Genomic DNA, 16,094 nt, shown 5'->3' on the forward strand with positions numbered 1-16,094 from the left:
GACTAACTTTTCAATAGTTGAGTTGAAAATGTTGAAAAATTATTCAATTTATTCATTTAAAAATATTAAAATTTTACAAGATATTCAATTGGATAGCTAGTTCAAAATATTCAAAATGCTAATATCCCCTTACCACTCTGCCATTTTATGAACAGAAAAGAGATATTAAAATGGGAAAAATGTCATAAAATTAAATCCCCAACTTTCAAATTTGGGATGTTTTAATAACCAACTTTCATGATGTTATTTTAATCACAAACTTTCTGTTGACTTGACCATAAAATAACAAAGTTTTGTTGACCACAATGTTTTAGGCACCTCAATCATGCTTTTTCTTCTCCTAATTGTATATATTTACATATTTAAATATGTAAGAACACATAATATACAAATATAACGTACTAATTAATCAGAACTTCACAAAAACAACCAACATATTTTTTTCATATAGAATTGTGACCACTGAATCTATTTATTTAGGTATAGCAACTTCATGAAAATGATGGATCAAGGCGCATCACATTTCTCACATAACTTAAATTTTGTAACAACATAAAGAAACATATACAATTGTTAGCTATAATAATATCCACTAGTCTATATATCTTCAAAGAACCGCAAGAAAAATGGCAACAGAAAAAATAGTGCTATATTAATGTATATGCGTATAGAAGACTTCAAATTTAAGAATATAGTCATAGTTTTTGTATAATTAGTTCTCTCTCGGTAGTTTGAAATTTGGATGATTTAAACTTAGCCTTATTATGTAATACATTGATCGAACTTGGATTTAATTTATTTTATTTAGGAGTTTGATAATCATGTCATGGATCATAAATTTAGAAATTCCGTTATGCTATTTTACCATGCTTGTTAACCCTGAGTGACTAGATTCATCTTTCTTCTAATATACCACAACCTCACCTCAACTGTTTTTGGATACCTCATCCATTCTTGGCATTACAGTGTCATGTGTATTCATGTACAAAAACTATTGAGTATAGAGATACCGACATAGCTGACCTCTCATTAGTATTCGATGTGTAGAATGTAGTAATGTAATGAATAATTAAGAATGTTAATAAGCCTTTGAGTATCTGATTTTTCCTTGGTATAGAAGTTGAAAAAAGAGAATTGCTTCTTTTCCTCCTTTGTGTATATCTTATGTCTTCTATATTCTAAAAAAGAAAATAAAAAAACATTAACGAAAAAGAAGAGGAGTTGGAGGGTCTTGAATGTATTGTTAGATACTAGTATAGTACCAAGGCTAATCAAAGGCTAGACTGAGTTTGGTACTGTTGGTGGATCTGAAAGAATGGCAAGGCTATGTACCCTAAATTTGGTTTGTGTCTCACTATGAGTGTACATAATGTTTTACATTCTTAGATTTGTAAGGATAGCAGCAAAATACATGAGCCACCATAAAGAGCATTATTACCAAGACCAATGACATGTTTGATATTCCCTTTGTGAAGAGTACACACAATTTTTAATGAATGTGAAAAGGCTATGATCATTGACTCAAAGAGTTCTTTGTGATCCCGAGATTCTTGGTTATTACCAAACCCATGGTCAAGTACATGAAGTAAGATCTGCCTTGAATTAGTTTTGGTGCAGTTTAAGGAAGGCGCATATATGTCAGTTTTTAATGATATGTGAGTTCCCGTTCTTCTAACCATTTCTTTCGATCCAAATTTTTAATTGTTCTTGCTTGAGGTCAAACAAAATTCAAGTCCGGGAGGATGTGATAACTCTTACAACTATTGGTTTTTAACCATTGTTCTCGAGTCTTTTCTAGTGTCAAAGAATGTTTTTAGTGTCTTTAGTATTTTATCGAGTCTTGATAAATTTTGAGACGTTTTGAAACAAATGAAGAGTTTTGGATCCTTTTGATTTGAGATGGAGGAGGGTGTTAGTTTTCATTTCCAAGTGGTTTGAAGGGAATGTAACACTCTGAGTATAAATAATCATCAATTTCAAAGACATGTCAAACTGTTTCACAGGTACCATTATAACTTGGGGTTGAGTACTGAACAATGTCGAGGATATATAAATCTAAGACTCGACTTATAACCTAAATCTTAGCCTCTCTACTCATTCTATAGTTTGCAATGCTTATTGGAAGATTTTTTGGGAGAATTGTTCTTCTTGACAACTGGAAAGATTTCTAAGCCCTTTTATCATATTTGCAATTCAATTATTTGCTCTTAATTAGCGTAAAGAATTTCTGAACAAAGGGCTTATCAAAGCAGTAGTAATGAAAAAAAAAAAGCTTAATCATCTTTAAAGCAAGTGACTCCAGCTAAAAACACAAGACAAGACAAGCATTCATCGTAGTAGTCGCATATAAAGACATTTCGCAACACATTCAACAACAAAAACGTCTCATGAGTCACATTCATCAAACAATATGCAGAACGATTTTGTCATCAAAGAGACAGAAAAGTCCCAAAATAAGCTTAATCATCCGGCACTACAAGCAAAAACAATGTCATACATTACTACGTTCATTCCAAATAGGCATACTAAAAAGAAAGAAAGGGATACCAACCAGATTCATGACGTTCATAACCTGTCAAACAGTAACAGGTTTAGCACACACGAATTTATAAGACTTAGGCACAGTAAGAACAGCATCGGACCACTCGAATTTCCCCCAAATCTCCTCATCGTTGCGTTTTTCAAGTGAGATCTCTGCACACCAAATCATCTTCTTCTTAAACCCAAATCTCTGCACAGACTTGTCCCACAAAACAACCAGCTTTTTATCACCATAATCTACTAATTCATCAAAAACCAGAATCAGCAAACTGAGGCAACCCTTCTAATTCTAAACCCTCTAATCTTCTCGCACCTACTCCCTCCTGAGTCCCATCACGTGCTCTCCATCTAAGATGTTCGCCACGACATAAGTATAGTCTACGCCATCTATCGTACAAAAAGAAACCCGACCCACAACCATACGCAATCCTACAGTTTTCCATGTAGAATCCTTTGGCTTAAAAGTCATACCACGCCAAGTAGAGTCTACTTTACGGTAAAAGTAAATAATTCCATCCATGTTTTTGAACTCCAATCTCCGTATGTTGGGCTGCACGGGATTCCAAGCTTGAGTCTCTGCGTTGTACACTTCAACGCAGTTCAAAGAATCTTGCTTTTCATACATTCCTGGCAAATACACATTCCCATCGTGTCAAGTACCGGTGTGAACTATTCTCATTCTTGGAGCTTCACGCCAAGTGTGGTGAAATCTACAATCAAGGTACCACACGGATGGAGAATTATGTATATCTGCGTTAATGGCGTAAAGATAAGAACCAACAGCAATTGGACTTGACCATTCCAATGGAGGAGAGTTGAGAATTCGGGTTGGAGCCAATAGATGAAGACTTGGATCCTCTTTCTTCTTCTTCTTGTTAATTAGGGTTTGATTAGGTTTCTTCGGGTAGAGAGTGAACCAGCGAGGGTTAGGTTCATGAGGGAAGCGTAAGCACACATAGAGAAAAGTCTCGGTGCAGCCTAAGAGGGTTCGGGTTTTGTATAGCTCCGGTGAAGCAAGGATCGATCGGAAGCTTTTGGAGACTAAGGAGAGATTTGGGTAATAGGATCTCGAGACACGGGCTAAGATGCTCACTATCAAATCGTGTGGAAGTGACGGATTTGGGTTCGATTTCGGCGACGGTTCCTTCGCCTTTGGTGTCGGCGACTTGCTGCTCTTCTTCTTCCGCCAAAACATTGTCGCCGTTGGTAAAAAGGAACCCAATCTCCGACTTGCAGAGACCAAATTTTTTTTGACTTCACTTTACTGTTCTTGGGGGGGGGGGGGGGGGGGGGGGGGGGGGGGGGGGGGGGGGGGGGGGGGGGGGGGGGGGGGGGCGCGTGCAGTTGGTATGATCGAGTTGCGCGTGAAAGCATCAATAGTGGGCTTAATCATTTGCATTGAATCTTAATGGGCCTCAAAAACACAGCTTTCTAATCTTTTAAATCAACAAAAGTTGTTTTCTTTTTAAATTCGTTTTAGCCACACATTAAGTTAAGCTAAAGGTTCTCTGATCAATTATTTAGTTTTGGTTCGTGTCGGATTAGATCGATTAAAAAAGTCGTGTTATCAGTTAAAATATTTCGTTCACTATATTTTAGTCACAATTGTTAATTTTTAATGAGTCATGAACTCGTCCATTCAAGTCGTGTTTAAATTGTATTCTTCATGATTTGGTCTTTCCCAGTACTCAATTAACATTTCCATATAATAACCCTTTTGAAACCTTCGAGCATTCAGATTATCAGCTGTCTCAAGTTGATCAAGTTATTATATGTTCCACTGTCTATTTCTTACTTTATGTATCTGTCACTTCAAATTGCTCAAAGTCTTCTCCTTTTAGTTAACACTAGTCTACATGTTTTGTTTAGCAAGGGGGCTTGTCAAATTTATTCTTGAATTTGTGCAAACCACATCTTTCTTCTTGTATGATATAATGTGATACAATCAGAAATAGAGAAAGAGAAAAATATATTCTTTGTGGTTATAATGAAGATGACCAGTTCAAAAATTAGAGTCTACATGATGATCCTGATTTTGCTTTTCTTCCACATTTGTTGTGTTTATGGGCTCACAAATGGCCCTGACGGTAAGTATATAGTTTAGATGATGATCATATTTTTTATACATATATACATAGGAATTTTCAAAATCTTTGAATGAGTTTGAAAATTGGTGCAGCTACGGCTTTACAAGCTGTGAAGAGTGAATGGACCAAGTTTCCCAAGAATTGGGAAGGCTCTGATCCTTGTGGAACCAATTGGGTTGGAATTACATGTAGCAATGACCGCATAGTTTCAATGTAACGTCTTATATCTATATACCCTTTTGCTTGATGCTTTCCTCTTCAGAATTTAATAATATGTTGTTTTTGCAGATCATTAGGCAACGTTGACTTGGAAGGAAAGCTTTCTGCCGATATCGCGGCTTTGTCTGAATTGCAGATCTTGTATGTGTTTTTCTTCTTTTTCTACATATAATTGGATTTTTTTTCTTCCTCATCTGATGATCCAATGGTTTTATTTTAGGGATTTGACATCCAATCCTAATTTGACTGGACCGCTTCCACCAAATATTGGTAACCTCAAGAAGTTGGTTATCTTGTAAGAAAAGCAAACAAGATCATAACCTATTTACAATCGCGCCTTTGACTTATATATAATCGCGCCTTTGACTCATAACCTATTAATTGATTTTTTTCTTTCTTTCTTTGTCCAGAAACCTTATGGGATGTGGTTTCAGTGGTCAAATCCCTGAGTCAATAGGATCTCTAGAACAACTTACAACACTGTAAGATACCAATGTTGCTTCCTATAGTACTGTAAACTGTCTCTAAATCAGTTCGTAATAATACAAGTTTTCTCCATATATACAGCTCCCTAAATTCAAATAAATTCATTGGAACAATTCCGGCTTCCATTGGACGGCTATCGCAACTGTTTTGGTTAGATATAGCCGACAATCAAATCGAAGGAAAGCTTCCAGTGTCTAATGGGACTTCTTCACCTGGACTTGACATGCTTCTTGAAGCTGGACATTTGTATATATAATCCCCTGATTCTTTTATGAGAATTTTTAATATACATACTAAGTACTAATTAACTAATCTGTATATCTGATTCTCTTTGACTTTTTCTTGCAGCCATTTTGGAAATAACAAGCTTTCGGGTGATATCCCAGAGAAGCTCTTCAGCTCAAACATGACTTTGCTGCATGTGTAAGTTTCATATATAGTATGAAAGCTGAGAGAGTTGCACCAGTTGAGATTGATAACTAAATAAATGAATCGCATTGCTTCTTGTTTTATCGATAGATTATTTGATGGAAACCAGTTGACGGGTAAAATACCAGAAAGCCTCAGCCTCGTTAAAACGCTAACGGTGTTGTAAGTAAAATTTTGTTTGTTACTTTTTACTTTTCCTAACTTGTTTAATCTCATATGTTTTCTTTTGTTACATGCAGACGCCTTGATAGGAATAAACTAACTGGAGATATTCCTTCAAGTCTTAATAATCTCACAGTTCTTCAAGAACTGTAAGTGAGAAACTAAAGTTTTGTTGTCTGTATTTTTTGTAGATACATATACAAAAAGAAGTAAAATAGTTTGTATTTGAATCTTTTTCAGGTACTTGGCCAATAACAGATTTACAGGTGTTCTTCCAAATTTAACCAGGTTAACCAGTCTCTACACATTGTGAGTCTCTTTATTATTCTCCCCTCTTTTTTTTTTTTTTTTTTTTTGCGTGTGCTTAATCTACAATAAAAAAAAGTGCTTTATAAGTTAATCTAATCTCATGATGTGACTGTTCTGTAACAGAGATGTGAGCAATAACCAATTGAAATTCTCTCTCATTCCATCTTGGATCACTTCATTACGCTCTTTGGCAACATTGTATGCACCTATCTCTCTCTAATAGCATACTGTAGATGGTTTTCCACGCATGTATATTTAGTTGTTTATATATTTGTATTAATTTATGATTATGGTAGAAACATGTATGTATATACATATATATATATATATATATTATTTTCTATTTACTTAAAAAAATATATTTAATTAATAATAAAAGTGGTGTAAAACTTTCTAATATCATAAAACCAAAAAAGTATTACATATATAAAAGTAAGTATTTGTAACCGATTTTTTGCATTTACGTAACATCTTACATATATTGTTTAATATGAAAATTTTAAATAACAAAAAATAAGCAAAATATAAGTAAAACATTTTTATTTATATATTTTATAATAATAAATAAACTAGACTCTCAAATATCAAATCATCCATTTTTTTCTTATCACGTCAGCATTTTGTTAGTTCATTAAAAATATTTTTCATATTAAATTCTAATACAACTTCTCAAGTTTCATATAGTTTTTATCTTCATTTCAAACATCTAATATATTATAGAATGTTATTAATATAATTAAAATATTAAGAAATATGAAAATGGATTCATATTTAATACTGTATAATTGTTTTCTTTGTCTCTAAAATAGATAGTTAATGAGTTTTTAATGAATAATGTAAATAAAAGTAATAGACTTTATATATTAAAATTGAATTGAATGACACATATAAAAAAATTAGGAGACATATGGCAGTTTTTCAAAGCTTGGATTTTGTGAAAACCTTACTACATGTTATAAGATAATTATGTGTATGTTTACAAAGAACAACATTGTCTTCTGCTTGGCAGAAGGATGGAAGCAATCCAACTTGAAGGTCCAATACCAATCTTCCTCTTCAGCCCTACTCAACTACAAACTGTGTGAGCAAACCAATACATGAAATTAGAATTCAAGTTTTTAAGCTGTGAAATCTATACTGACTGGATACGTCGGTTCTTGACATGGCAGTGTCCTAAAACGCAATCAGATAAACGCAACATTGGACTTTGGTACCAGCTATAGTAACCAGTTGGAGTTTGTGGATTTACAATACAACTACGTAACTGATTATAAACCATCAGCCAATAAACGCATCCAAGTGATGTATGTCTATATCATATATATGGTCCACAACAAATCAAATTTTGAATTTGTCAATCATGTACATGTGTGTGTTGATATATCCACAGGTTAGCAGATAATCCGGTGTGCCAAGACGCGGCGAACCGGCTGAGTGAATACTGCAATGCAGTCCAACAAAAGACCTCATTTTCCGCCCCTCAAATAAATTGTCCTCGCTGTGGTCAGGGCAAGGAACCAAGTCCAGCGTGCAAGTGTGTGTACCCAGTCACAGGAATACTCACCTTCAGGTCTCCTTCCTTCTCAGGGTATACCAACAATACCAACTTCAACTTGCTCCAACAGGAGCTAGAGGGTTTATTTAAGAGTCCAAGTTATCCCGTGGACTCTGTGGCCATCAGAAACATAAGAGAGAATCCAACTGATCACCATCTTCTAATAGATATCCTGGTATTTCCATTGAACAAAGAAACTTTTAATGAGACAGGAATGCATAGTGTTATTTCTGCATTTAGCACGCATACTTTTACGCAACCCCCAATATTTGGCCCTTACATTTTCGTAGCCGATCAGTACACTCCGTTCTCTGGTATGTTGTAACTTTGTCACACAATTATAAAAAAATTATTTCCATATTATTTATATGCTTTCCCCATTTGGCAACATATGTAGGAGATTCCAAGTCAGGAAACAAAGGCATTATCATCGGAGCAGCAGTTGGTGTTGCGGTTCTTCTGTTGTTGTTATCTATGGCGGGCATTTATGCTCTTAGACAGAGGAATAGAGCAGATAGAGCAACTGGTCGAAATAATCCTTTTGGTGAGAATTTGTTTTTTTTTTGTTTACTACTATAAAAGACTTCTTTCTTGTCTAATCAAAAATATTCTGAATACGTTTCTTCTGAATGTTTTAGCCAAGTGGAATAAGACTAAGAGTAGAATCGATGCTCCGCGGCTAATGGGAGCAAAAGCGTATACTTTTGAAGAGTTGAAAAAATGCACTGACAATTTTTCAAAAGCAAATGATGTTGGAGGTGGAGGCTATGGCCAGGTTTGTGTTTTTGCTATCGTCTAAACTGAAATAAGCAATGACGATAAGTTGAACTTTAATCCCAATATGATGTTGAAACAGGTGTATAAAGGAATTCTTCCATCTGGACAACTCATAGCAATTAAAAGAGCTCAACAAGGATCTTCGCAAGGAGAGTTAGAGTTTAAAACTGAGATTGAACTTCTTTCAAGAGTCCATCATAAAAATGTTGTCAAACTTTTGGGCTTCTGCTTTGATCGAACTGAGCAAATGCTCATATACGAGTACATTCCAAATGGCTCTCTTACAGACAGTCTATCAGGTAATACCAAACCTGTATCTTTCTTTTGATGAATTATGATTGTTTTATTTTTGGTGCTGAATTTTATGATAATCCAGGGAAGAGTGGAATTACACTAGACTGGACAAGAAGGCTTAGAATAGCACTTGGGTCAGGCAAAGGTCTTGCTTATCTTCATGAGCTTGCTGATCCTCCTATTATACATAGAGATATCAAATCAAATAACATATTACTTGATGATAGTCTAACCGCAAAGGTTGCCGACTTTGGCCTTTCCAAACTTGTTGGAGACCCTGAGAAAATTCAAGTGACAACACAAGTGAAAGGAACATTGGTGAGTAGAGAATAAATAATCTTCTTTTTTTTTCTCTCTTTTGTTAAATACATTTTAACTCATAGATTCTTTGGGATTAGGGGTACTTGGATCCTGAGTACTACATGACGAATCAGTTGACAGAGAAGAGTGATGTGTACGGGTTTGGTGTTGTGATGCTCGAGCTATTAACCGGTAGAAGTCCTATAGAGAGAGGTAAATATGTTGTGAGAGAGGTGAAGATGAAGATGAATACATCAAGTGATTTGTATGACCTACAAGAATTGTTGGACCCGACGATTATCAGCACCAGCGGGAATTTGAAAGGGTTTGAAAAGTATGTCGATCTAGCACTAAGGTGTGTGGAGGAGGAAGGTGTGAATAGACCTACGATGGGTGAGGTTGTGAAAGAGATTGAAAACATAATGCACCTTGCAGGGGTAAACCCGAACATCGATTCAGCAGCGAGTTCGAGAACATACGAGGATGCAAGCAAAGGATCTGGTAATCCTTATGGCAAGGACTCATTTCAACACAATGCGGATTTCCCATCTTCAGCACTCGAGCCCCAATAATTGATTATGTCTTTTGATTTTAATTGTTTGGTTATTTCCTAAGTGATTTACTTGAAATGCCTTGTCAACGGGGACTTGCATGATTTGATTTGTACTTCTATCTCTTTGCTTTTTACTGGAGATTATCTATATATATATGTATTGTGTGTTTCCCTGAGTTTATCCATGTTTTAAATCAATTTGCATTAGTATAATTTGCTCTTTTCATGTTGGTCATTATGGTTGTTGTGGATCTGATTTAAATTCCAGATTAAGAAATTGCATGAGCTAGTTAAGATAAAAAGAAAACATTTTTAGTTATGTCCATAAAACAAGAGCTAAAAAGGTTGACGTGGTCAGCACTCAGCAGCACGATCATGTTAACAACGAAAGTTAACAACGAAAGTAAAGCTAGAAACTACCAAAAAAAAACCAAAAAGTAAAAAAAAAAATCAAGGTATAGCTATGGCGAACTACTGGTTCCCCGAGGATCGTCGTTTCAGTCAAGTTCCAACTTTAGCTTTGGCTGAAGGTAGTTTTAATCGTCCTCCCCCTTCCCTCCTGACCCTCTTGATTTAAGCCCTGTTCCCTTCCTTTCTGATTTCCCTCCCCTTTCTCCTATTTCTCCTGTCTCCTACCAACTTCAATCTTCTCCAACTAACTTCATTGACCCTGAGAGAGTGATTCTTGCACTCCCTGCTCATCATAAGTCCACTCCTTTGGTAGTAAATGCTCAGGCACAAGCTATTCTCAATTCCTACCATGAAACTCTAAGTCAAAACCCTAGATCTGTAAACCTGACTACTGTAGCAATTGGAAAAACTGTAGCAATTGGGAAAACTGTAACGCAGACAGATGGCTTACTTGCTACTCCGCCTCCAAAGGTGGCTCGTCACTTTATCAAATCTACTCCACAAGCAAATATTCAACAAGTAGACCAAGTAGTATCTCATGATGCTCTTGGCTTAACTGGCCCCTCGGTCACTGAAGGGCTATGTCTGGTAATTACTGTCCCCGTCACTACTCTTGCTGACTCGAATATTTCTGCGTGTCCGACTACTGGTACTACTCCCCCAGACACAACAATTCCTACTCTCAGGCCCTAAATTCCCTCTATTCAACCTGTAAATCTCCCTCCACCTGACAATCACACGCAAATCCCAATCAACATCTCCTCACAAGGTCGTATTATACATCCTTCAAGCAAACCAGTTAGAACTCTAGCCCAAAAGTTGAAATCTGAAGCTGACAGATCACTTACAAGGCTAGCTCCGGTTGTTTATTCCCTGGAAGGGAAGCCTCGTGTCACTATACCCGACTCTGTTTTTCAAGAAGGAGCTGAAATTCATAAAGATTTTATCATTGGTCGTTTTAAGGGTCGCCTTCCGACCTACAAGCATATTCAAAGTGTGCTTAGTCACATATGGGGCAGAGGGCAAAAACTAGAAATCCACCTCAATCATGCAAAAAACTCTATGCTTGTCAGACTTCCAAATGAATACCTGAGAATGAGGATCCTTGAAAAGAAAATGTGGTATATTGGAGAATGTATGTTTCTTGTGGCTCAGTGGGATGCTTCTGGTGGAGCTAACACTGACCTTGATGCAATTCCAATATGGGCTCATCTAAAGGGAATGCCTTTTGACCTGATGCATCACAAAGGGATAAGTTTTGTTGCTGGACTCGTAGGTGAGAAAAAAGAGATGGATGAGTTCACTAAAAACCTAGTGAGCTTATCTGTTGCTCATGTCAAATTTGAAAGAAATCTCAATGAACCCCTGCCTTCTTCAGTTGAGGTGGAAAGGGAGAGTGGTGAAGTTATAACCATTGATGTCGAATATCCATGGACTCCACCTACATGCTCGCATTGCAAGGAGATACGCCATGCCATCAGATACTGTCCGCTTGTCACTCCTTCATGGACCTAGACAAAAAAAGCCATCGGTTACTGACCCATTAAAAGGTTCTACAGGATTTGTGGGTACTGTCAGTGCCAAAAAAGGAAAAGACCCAATTGTCAACATACCTGGCTCACCTTCCAAGAATGTTTTTGAGGAAGGTTGCTCGTCGGCCTCACCATCAGTTAGTCAATCCGATCCGTTAACTGCGTCTCTCCCCCTCTTGAGCTCTGATTTAATTGTACTAACTACACTTGATTTACCTGCTCTAAAAAAACCACACCTATCAGTATCAAAGCACACAAAAAAGTCCATCCCTTCGGATAAAGTCCCTCCTTTAACCCCCCCTAAAATAGCTACTCACAATCCTTTTGATGTATTAGCTCAACCCATTCCTATGTACTCCCTTTCAACCCTCCCTGAAAACCCTGACAATAGTTCTTTGTCTTCTGAAATGGATTTAGACTCCCCCCTCTCTGTTTCTGAGAAACCCCCTCCTAACCAGGAGGGTGTTCCTCCTAGTCCCTAACTTGTTTCTATCTTATCTATGTATATACAACCTTTTTGTTGGAATATTCGAGGTCTAAATGACCCGGATAAGCATCGACCTTTTGTGTCTTGGCTAAATTTTCACAAGCCAACTTTTGATGCTATTCTGGAAACCCATATAAAGGAACCAAATTTGAACCGTGTTATGAACCTTACCTGTCCTGGTTGGCATTACACCTCCAACCACGCTTCTGATGAGAATTGCAGGATTGTTGTCATCTGGAAAGCGCCTGCTGCAGTTACTGTACTCCACCAATCAAAACACTTGCTCACCTGTGAAGTAACCATTCAGGGTGGTCATCGGTTTATCTTTACAGTTATTTATGCACCGAATATTGGTGAAGAGCGAACAGACCTTTGGTGTGAACAGCGAACAGACCTTGGCTTCTGTGTGGTGATTTCAACCAAATTATTCACCCTGCAGAACACTCAAACCTCAATGTTAACCGGCTAACCTCTCGAATGCTGGAACTTAGGGACTGTCTTCTACAACTTGAGTTGTTTAACCTGCGTTTTCAAGGTCCTTTGTTTACCTGGTCAAATAAAAACGTCTCAATCACCATAGCAAAGAAACTTGATAGAGTGTTAGTAAATAACCACTGGCTTTCTGCTTACCCAAACAATGTTGTCTCTTTTCTAGCCCCAGAAATTTCTGATCATTCTCAAAGCCTAGTAAACCTGTTTGCTCAACTTCCATCATCTGGTACCAAACCCTTCAAATTCTTCAACTTCTTAACCAAACACCCTGATTTTCATCAAACGATTGAAACTGCTTGGAACTTGGCTGGAACTCTGCATTCTCAGAAAACATGTTTGTCTACACTGAGTGCAAAACAGAAATCATTAAAGAGGGATCTAAAAACACTTTCAAGAGAGAATTTCTCGGACATTCAAAATCGAGTGAGAGAAACTAACGTGTTGCTTCAATCTGTGCAGGTACAAGCTCTGGTGACCCCCACTCTGATCCTGTTTCAGTAAGAAAAAGACATTATGTCAAAATGGGAATATCTTATGATCATAGAGGAAGCTTTCTTTAAACAGCGATCCAGAATTAACTGGCTTAAAGAGGGGGATATGAACACAACATATTTTCATCGGATCATGCAAATGAGAAATGCTTTTAACGCCATAAGATCTTTTACCTCTGTCTCAGGCATAGTTATTGATGATCCTCTAGAGATGAGATTTTTAGCGGTAAATCATTTCCAATCTTTGCTAAGCCCGACATATCTGCGTCCAGTCAACACTCAGATGAGTTGGATTCAAAGTACTCTGAGCTATTGATGCCCACCTGAACTGAAACAACCAATGGTGAAAATACCAACTGTGGAGGAAATTACAAAGGTGATGTTCAAACTAAACGCTAACAAAGCACCGGGTCTGGATGGGTTTACCTCTGCGTTCTATAAGGCTTCATGGGGTATTATAGGATCTGAAGTCATTTCAGGCATTCTCAAGTTCTTTCATACTGCCTTTCTTCCCTCAGCGATCAATGCCACCATTCTTGCTCTGGTTCCAAAAGCCCCTAGTGCCTATTTGATATCGGATTTCCGACCCATCCCTTGTTTAAACACCTTGTACAAGGTTGTGTCAAAGTTGCTTGTAGCAAGGCTAAAGCCAGCTCTACCTGCTCTTGGTCAGCCAAATCAAACTGCATTTATCCAAGAAAGATTGTTAATGGAAAACACCCTCCTAACTGCTGAATTAGTAAATGGCTATCATCAAGCAAATGGGACAAAGCGAATTACTATTAAGGTGGACATAGCAAAGGCTTTTGATACAGTTCGTTGGGAATTTATTTTTAGCTGCCTGAGAGGTATTGAGGTCCCAGAATTGTATCTCAGATGGCTTTAAGCTTGTATCTGCACCCCTTCTTTCTCTGTTGGTTTTAATGGAAATGTGCATGGGTACTTCAAAGGCACTAGAAGACTGCGGCAAGGGGACCCCCTATCTCCTTATTTGTTCATCCTTGCCATGAATTGTCTCTCAACCTGTTTAGATATAACAGCTTCTGAAGGAAAAATCAAATATCATCACAAGTGTGGAAAACAGAAACTAACTCATCTGTGTTTTGTTGATGATCTACTAATCTTCACTGATGGTTCTGCCTCTTCAGTGCAAAATGTCCTACAGGTACTAAAAGAGTTCGAAGCGGTTTCTGGCCTAGCTATAAGTTTACCAAAGACTAGCTTCTTTACTTCAGGGCTCTCTCAGCTTGAGACTGACCACATTCACGCAATTTCTGGCCTGAGCCATGGGGAGTTACCAATCAGATACTTAGGCTTACCTCTATGCACAAAGAAACTTACCCTGTTAGATTGCGCACCATTGCTACAAAGAGTAAAGGGTCGTTTCAATGCTTGGTCCACTAAGACACTATCATTTGCTGGCCGTCTCCAAATGCTAAATTCAGTCATAGCTGGGACCTCTAACTTCTAGTGCTCTGGCTTTGTCCTACCAAAGAAATGTATCAAGCAGTTAAACTCTCTTTCGAGTACCTTTCTTTGGAAAGGTACTACAAAAGGACACCATTCAGCAAGAGCCGCTTGGCTACAGTCACAGCAGAAAAAAGTGAAGGAGGTCTGGGGATTCGAGATTTACACACTTGGAATAAAGCTAGTATGGTAAAACTTATCTGGCTAATCTTCTTTAGGTCAGGATCAGTTTGGGTTGCTTGGTTTAGATCGGTGGTACTGTCTGATAACCTAAGTTAATTCTGGACCCTAAAACCAAAAAGAAAACATTCATGGTTAACCAACAAGCTTCTAAAGATCAGATCATCCGTCTATCCATGGATTAAGCTAAAGGTGGGGAATGGAAAATGTTGTCAGTTCTGGACAGATCATTGGAGTAAAATGGGAAAAATGGAAGATTACCTGGCAGGTGATGGGCTCTATCAGATAGGTATCCCCGTGGAACCCCGACTAGCTGACTTATGAAGGCAAGGAAGTTGGAGGCTACCTCCTGCAAGATCTGTCACGCTAGTGAATGTACATATGGAGCTCTCCACGATCAACCTTCACCAAAATGCTGACTCCTACTGCTGATGGATTGATGACCACTATAAAGACTCTCACACAACCGGCAATATAAGTTCTGCTCTCAACGAAAAGCTTCCAATAGTCGCTTGGTACTCTATAATCTGGTTTTCTGGAGGAATCCCAAAGCATAAATTCCTGTCTTGGCTATTGGTACTAGACAGATGCCCGACTCGTGATAGAATGTTGAATTGGGGCTTGCAGGTTGACTCATGTTGCTTGCTCTGCGCTGCTGATCAGGAGAGCCGTGACCATCTCTTTTTCAGTTGTGACTTTAGTTGGTCGGTGTGGAGAAACGTTGCTGGTAGATGTCTTCTCTCCCCCCCCCCCCCCCAACAAGATCGTGAACTATAATGCTTCAGAATCTTATCTCTTTCAGGGGGACTCGTGTATCAAAAAAGCTACTCCTTCTCGCGTGGCAAGCCACTCTTTACACCCTATGGACGGAGAGGAACCATCGGATTCACCGTAACAATTTCAAAACCATTGACAGTTCAATACTCGAGATTGATCGACTTATGCGGAACAGAGCCTCAAGCTTTCGTGATACTAATCCGACTCTCTCATTGGCTCTTCTTCATCAGTGGTTTTCTGGATCGGCGACGGGGAGCACTTCTCAGCCACCACTAAACCTAACTCAGATGCGATATTGAAAAATTTCCTCTCTCAACCCAATCACTTTGCTAAAACAATAATTGAAGGTGGTTTGGGGTGGTTGCCTTCCTCGACCGTTTTCCTGGTTCGATTTCAACTACTGGTTCAATTATAACTACTGGTTCAAGTTTTTTTGGTTCCTTTTCTAACTAATTCTGGGTTTGGGTTTTTAATTTAACATGTAACTGGACGAAAGGCCTGTAAAAACTTTGTTTTCTTTATGCTTTAACAAAAATAAAAAAAAA

At 37.8% G+C, this 16,094-nt stretch overlaps 2 protein-coding genes and 1 pseudogene across 3 annotated transcripts; 2 read left to right on the top strand and 1 right to left on the bottom strand.

Moving 5' to 3' along the window:
- Positions 1-2,373: 2,373 nt before the first annotated feature.
- Positions 2,374-3,808, bottom strand: LOC104760962 (F-box/kelch-repeat protein At5g48990 pseudogene; annotated as a pseudogene). The gene is made up of 2 exons (XR_015588166.1): positions 2,552-3,808; positions 2,374-2,473 (listed from the first exon to the last, which is right to left on the bottom strand). The product of XR_015588166.1 is annotated as an F-box/kelch-repeat protein At5g48990 pseudogene (transcript).
- A 491-nt stretch (positions 3,809-4,299) lies between these two features.
- LOC104760961 (leucine-rich repeat receptor protein kinase HPCA1-like) lies at positions 4,300-9,908 on the top strand. The gene is made up of 19 exons (XM_010483967.2): positions 4,300-4,628; positions 4,721-4,841; positions 4,917-4,988; positions 5,068-5,142; positions 5,258-5,329; positions 5,415-5,579; positions 5,682-5,756; positions 5,853-5,924; positions 6,002-6,073; positions 6,165-6,233; positions 6,357-6,431; positions 7,243-7,314; positions 7,403-7,537; positions 7,624-8,102; positions 8,186-8,332; positions 8,427-8,563; positions 8,645-8,864; positions 8,942-9,177; positions 9,258-9,908. The coding sequence occupies exons 1-19, from the start codon at positions 4,529-4,531 to the stop codon at positions 9,729-9,731; spliced, it is 2,868 nt and encodes a 955-aa protein (XP_010482269.1). The 5' UTR covers positions 4,300-4,528; the 3' UTR covers positions 9,732-9,908.
- Positions 9,909-14,622: 4,714 nt separating this feature from the next.
- Positions 14,623-15,848, top strand: LOC147922871 (uncharacterized). The gene is made up of 3 exons (XM_087497819.1): positions 14,623-14,781; positions 15,400-15,476; positions 15,575-15,848. Exons 1-3 carry the CDS (start codon positions 14,623-14,625, stop codon positions 15,846-15,848), a joined length of 510 nt encoding a protein of 169 aa, XP_087353945.1.
- Positions 15,849-16,094: the final 246 nt, after the last annotated feature.

This window comes from Camelina sativa, chromosome 18 (assembly GCF_030686135.1).
Source record: "Camelina sativa cultivar CO46 ecotype springtype chromosome 18, ASM3068613v1".
In the NCBI taxonomy this organism is placed as follows: Eukaryota; Viridiplantae; Streptophyta; class Magnoliopsida; order Brassicales; family Brassicaceae; genus Camelina; species Camelina sativa.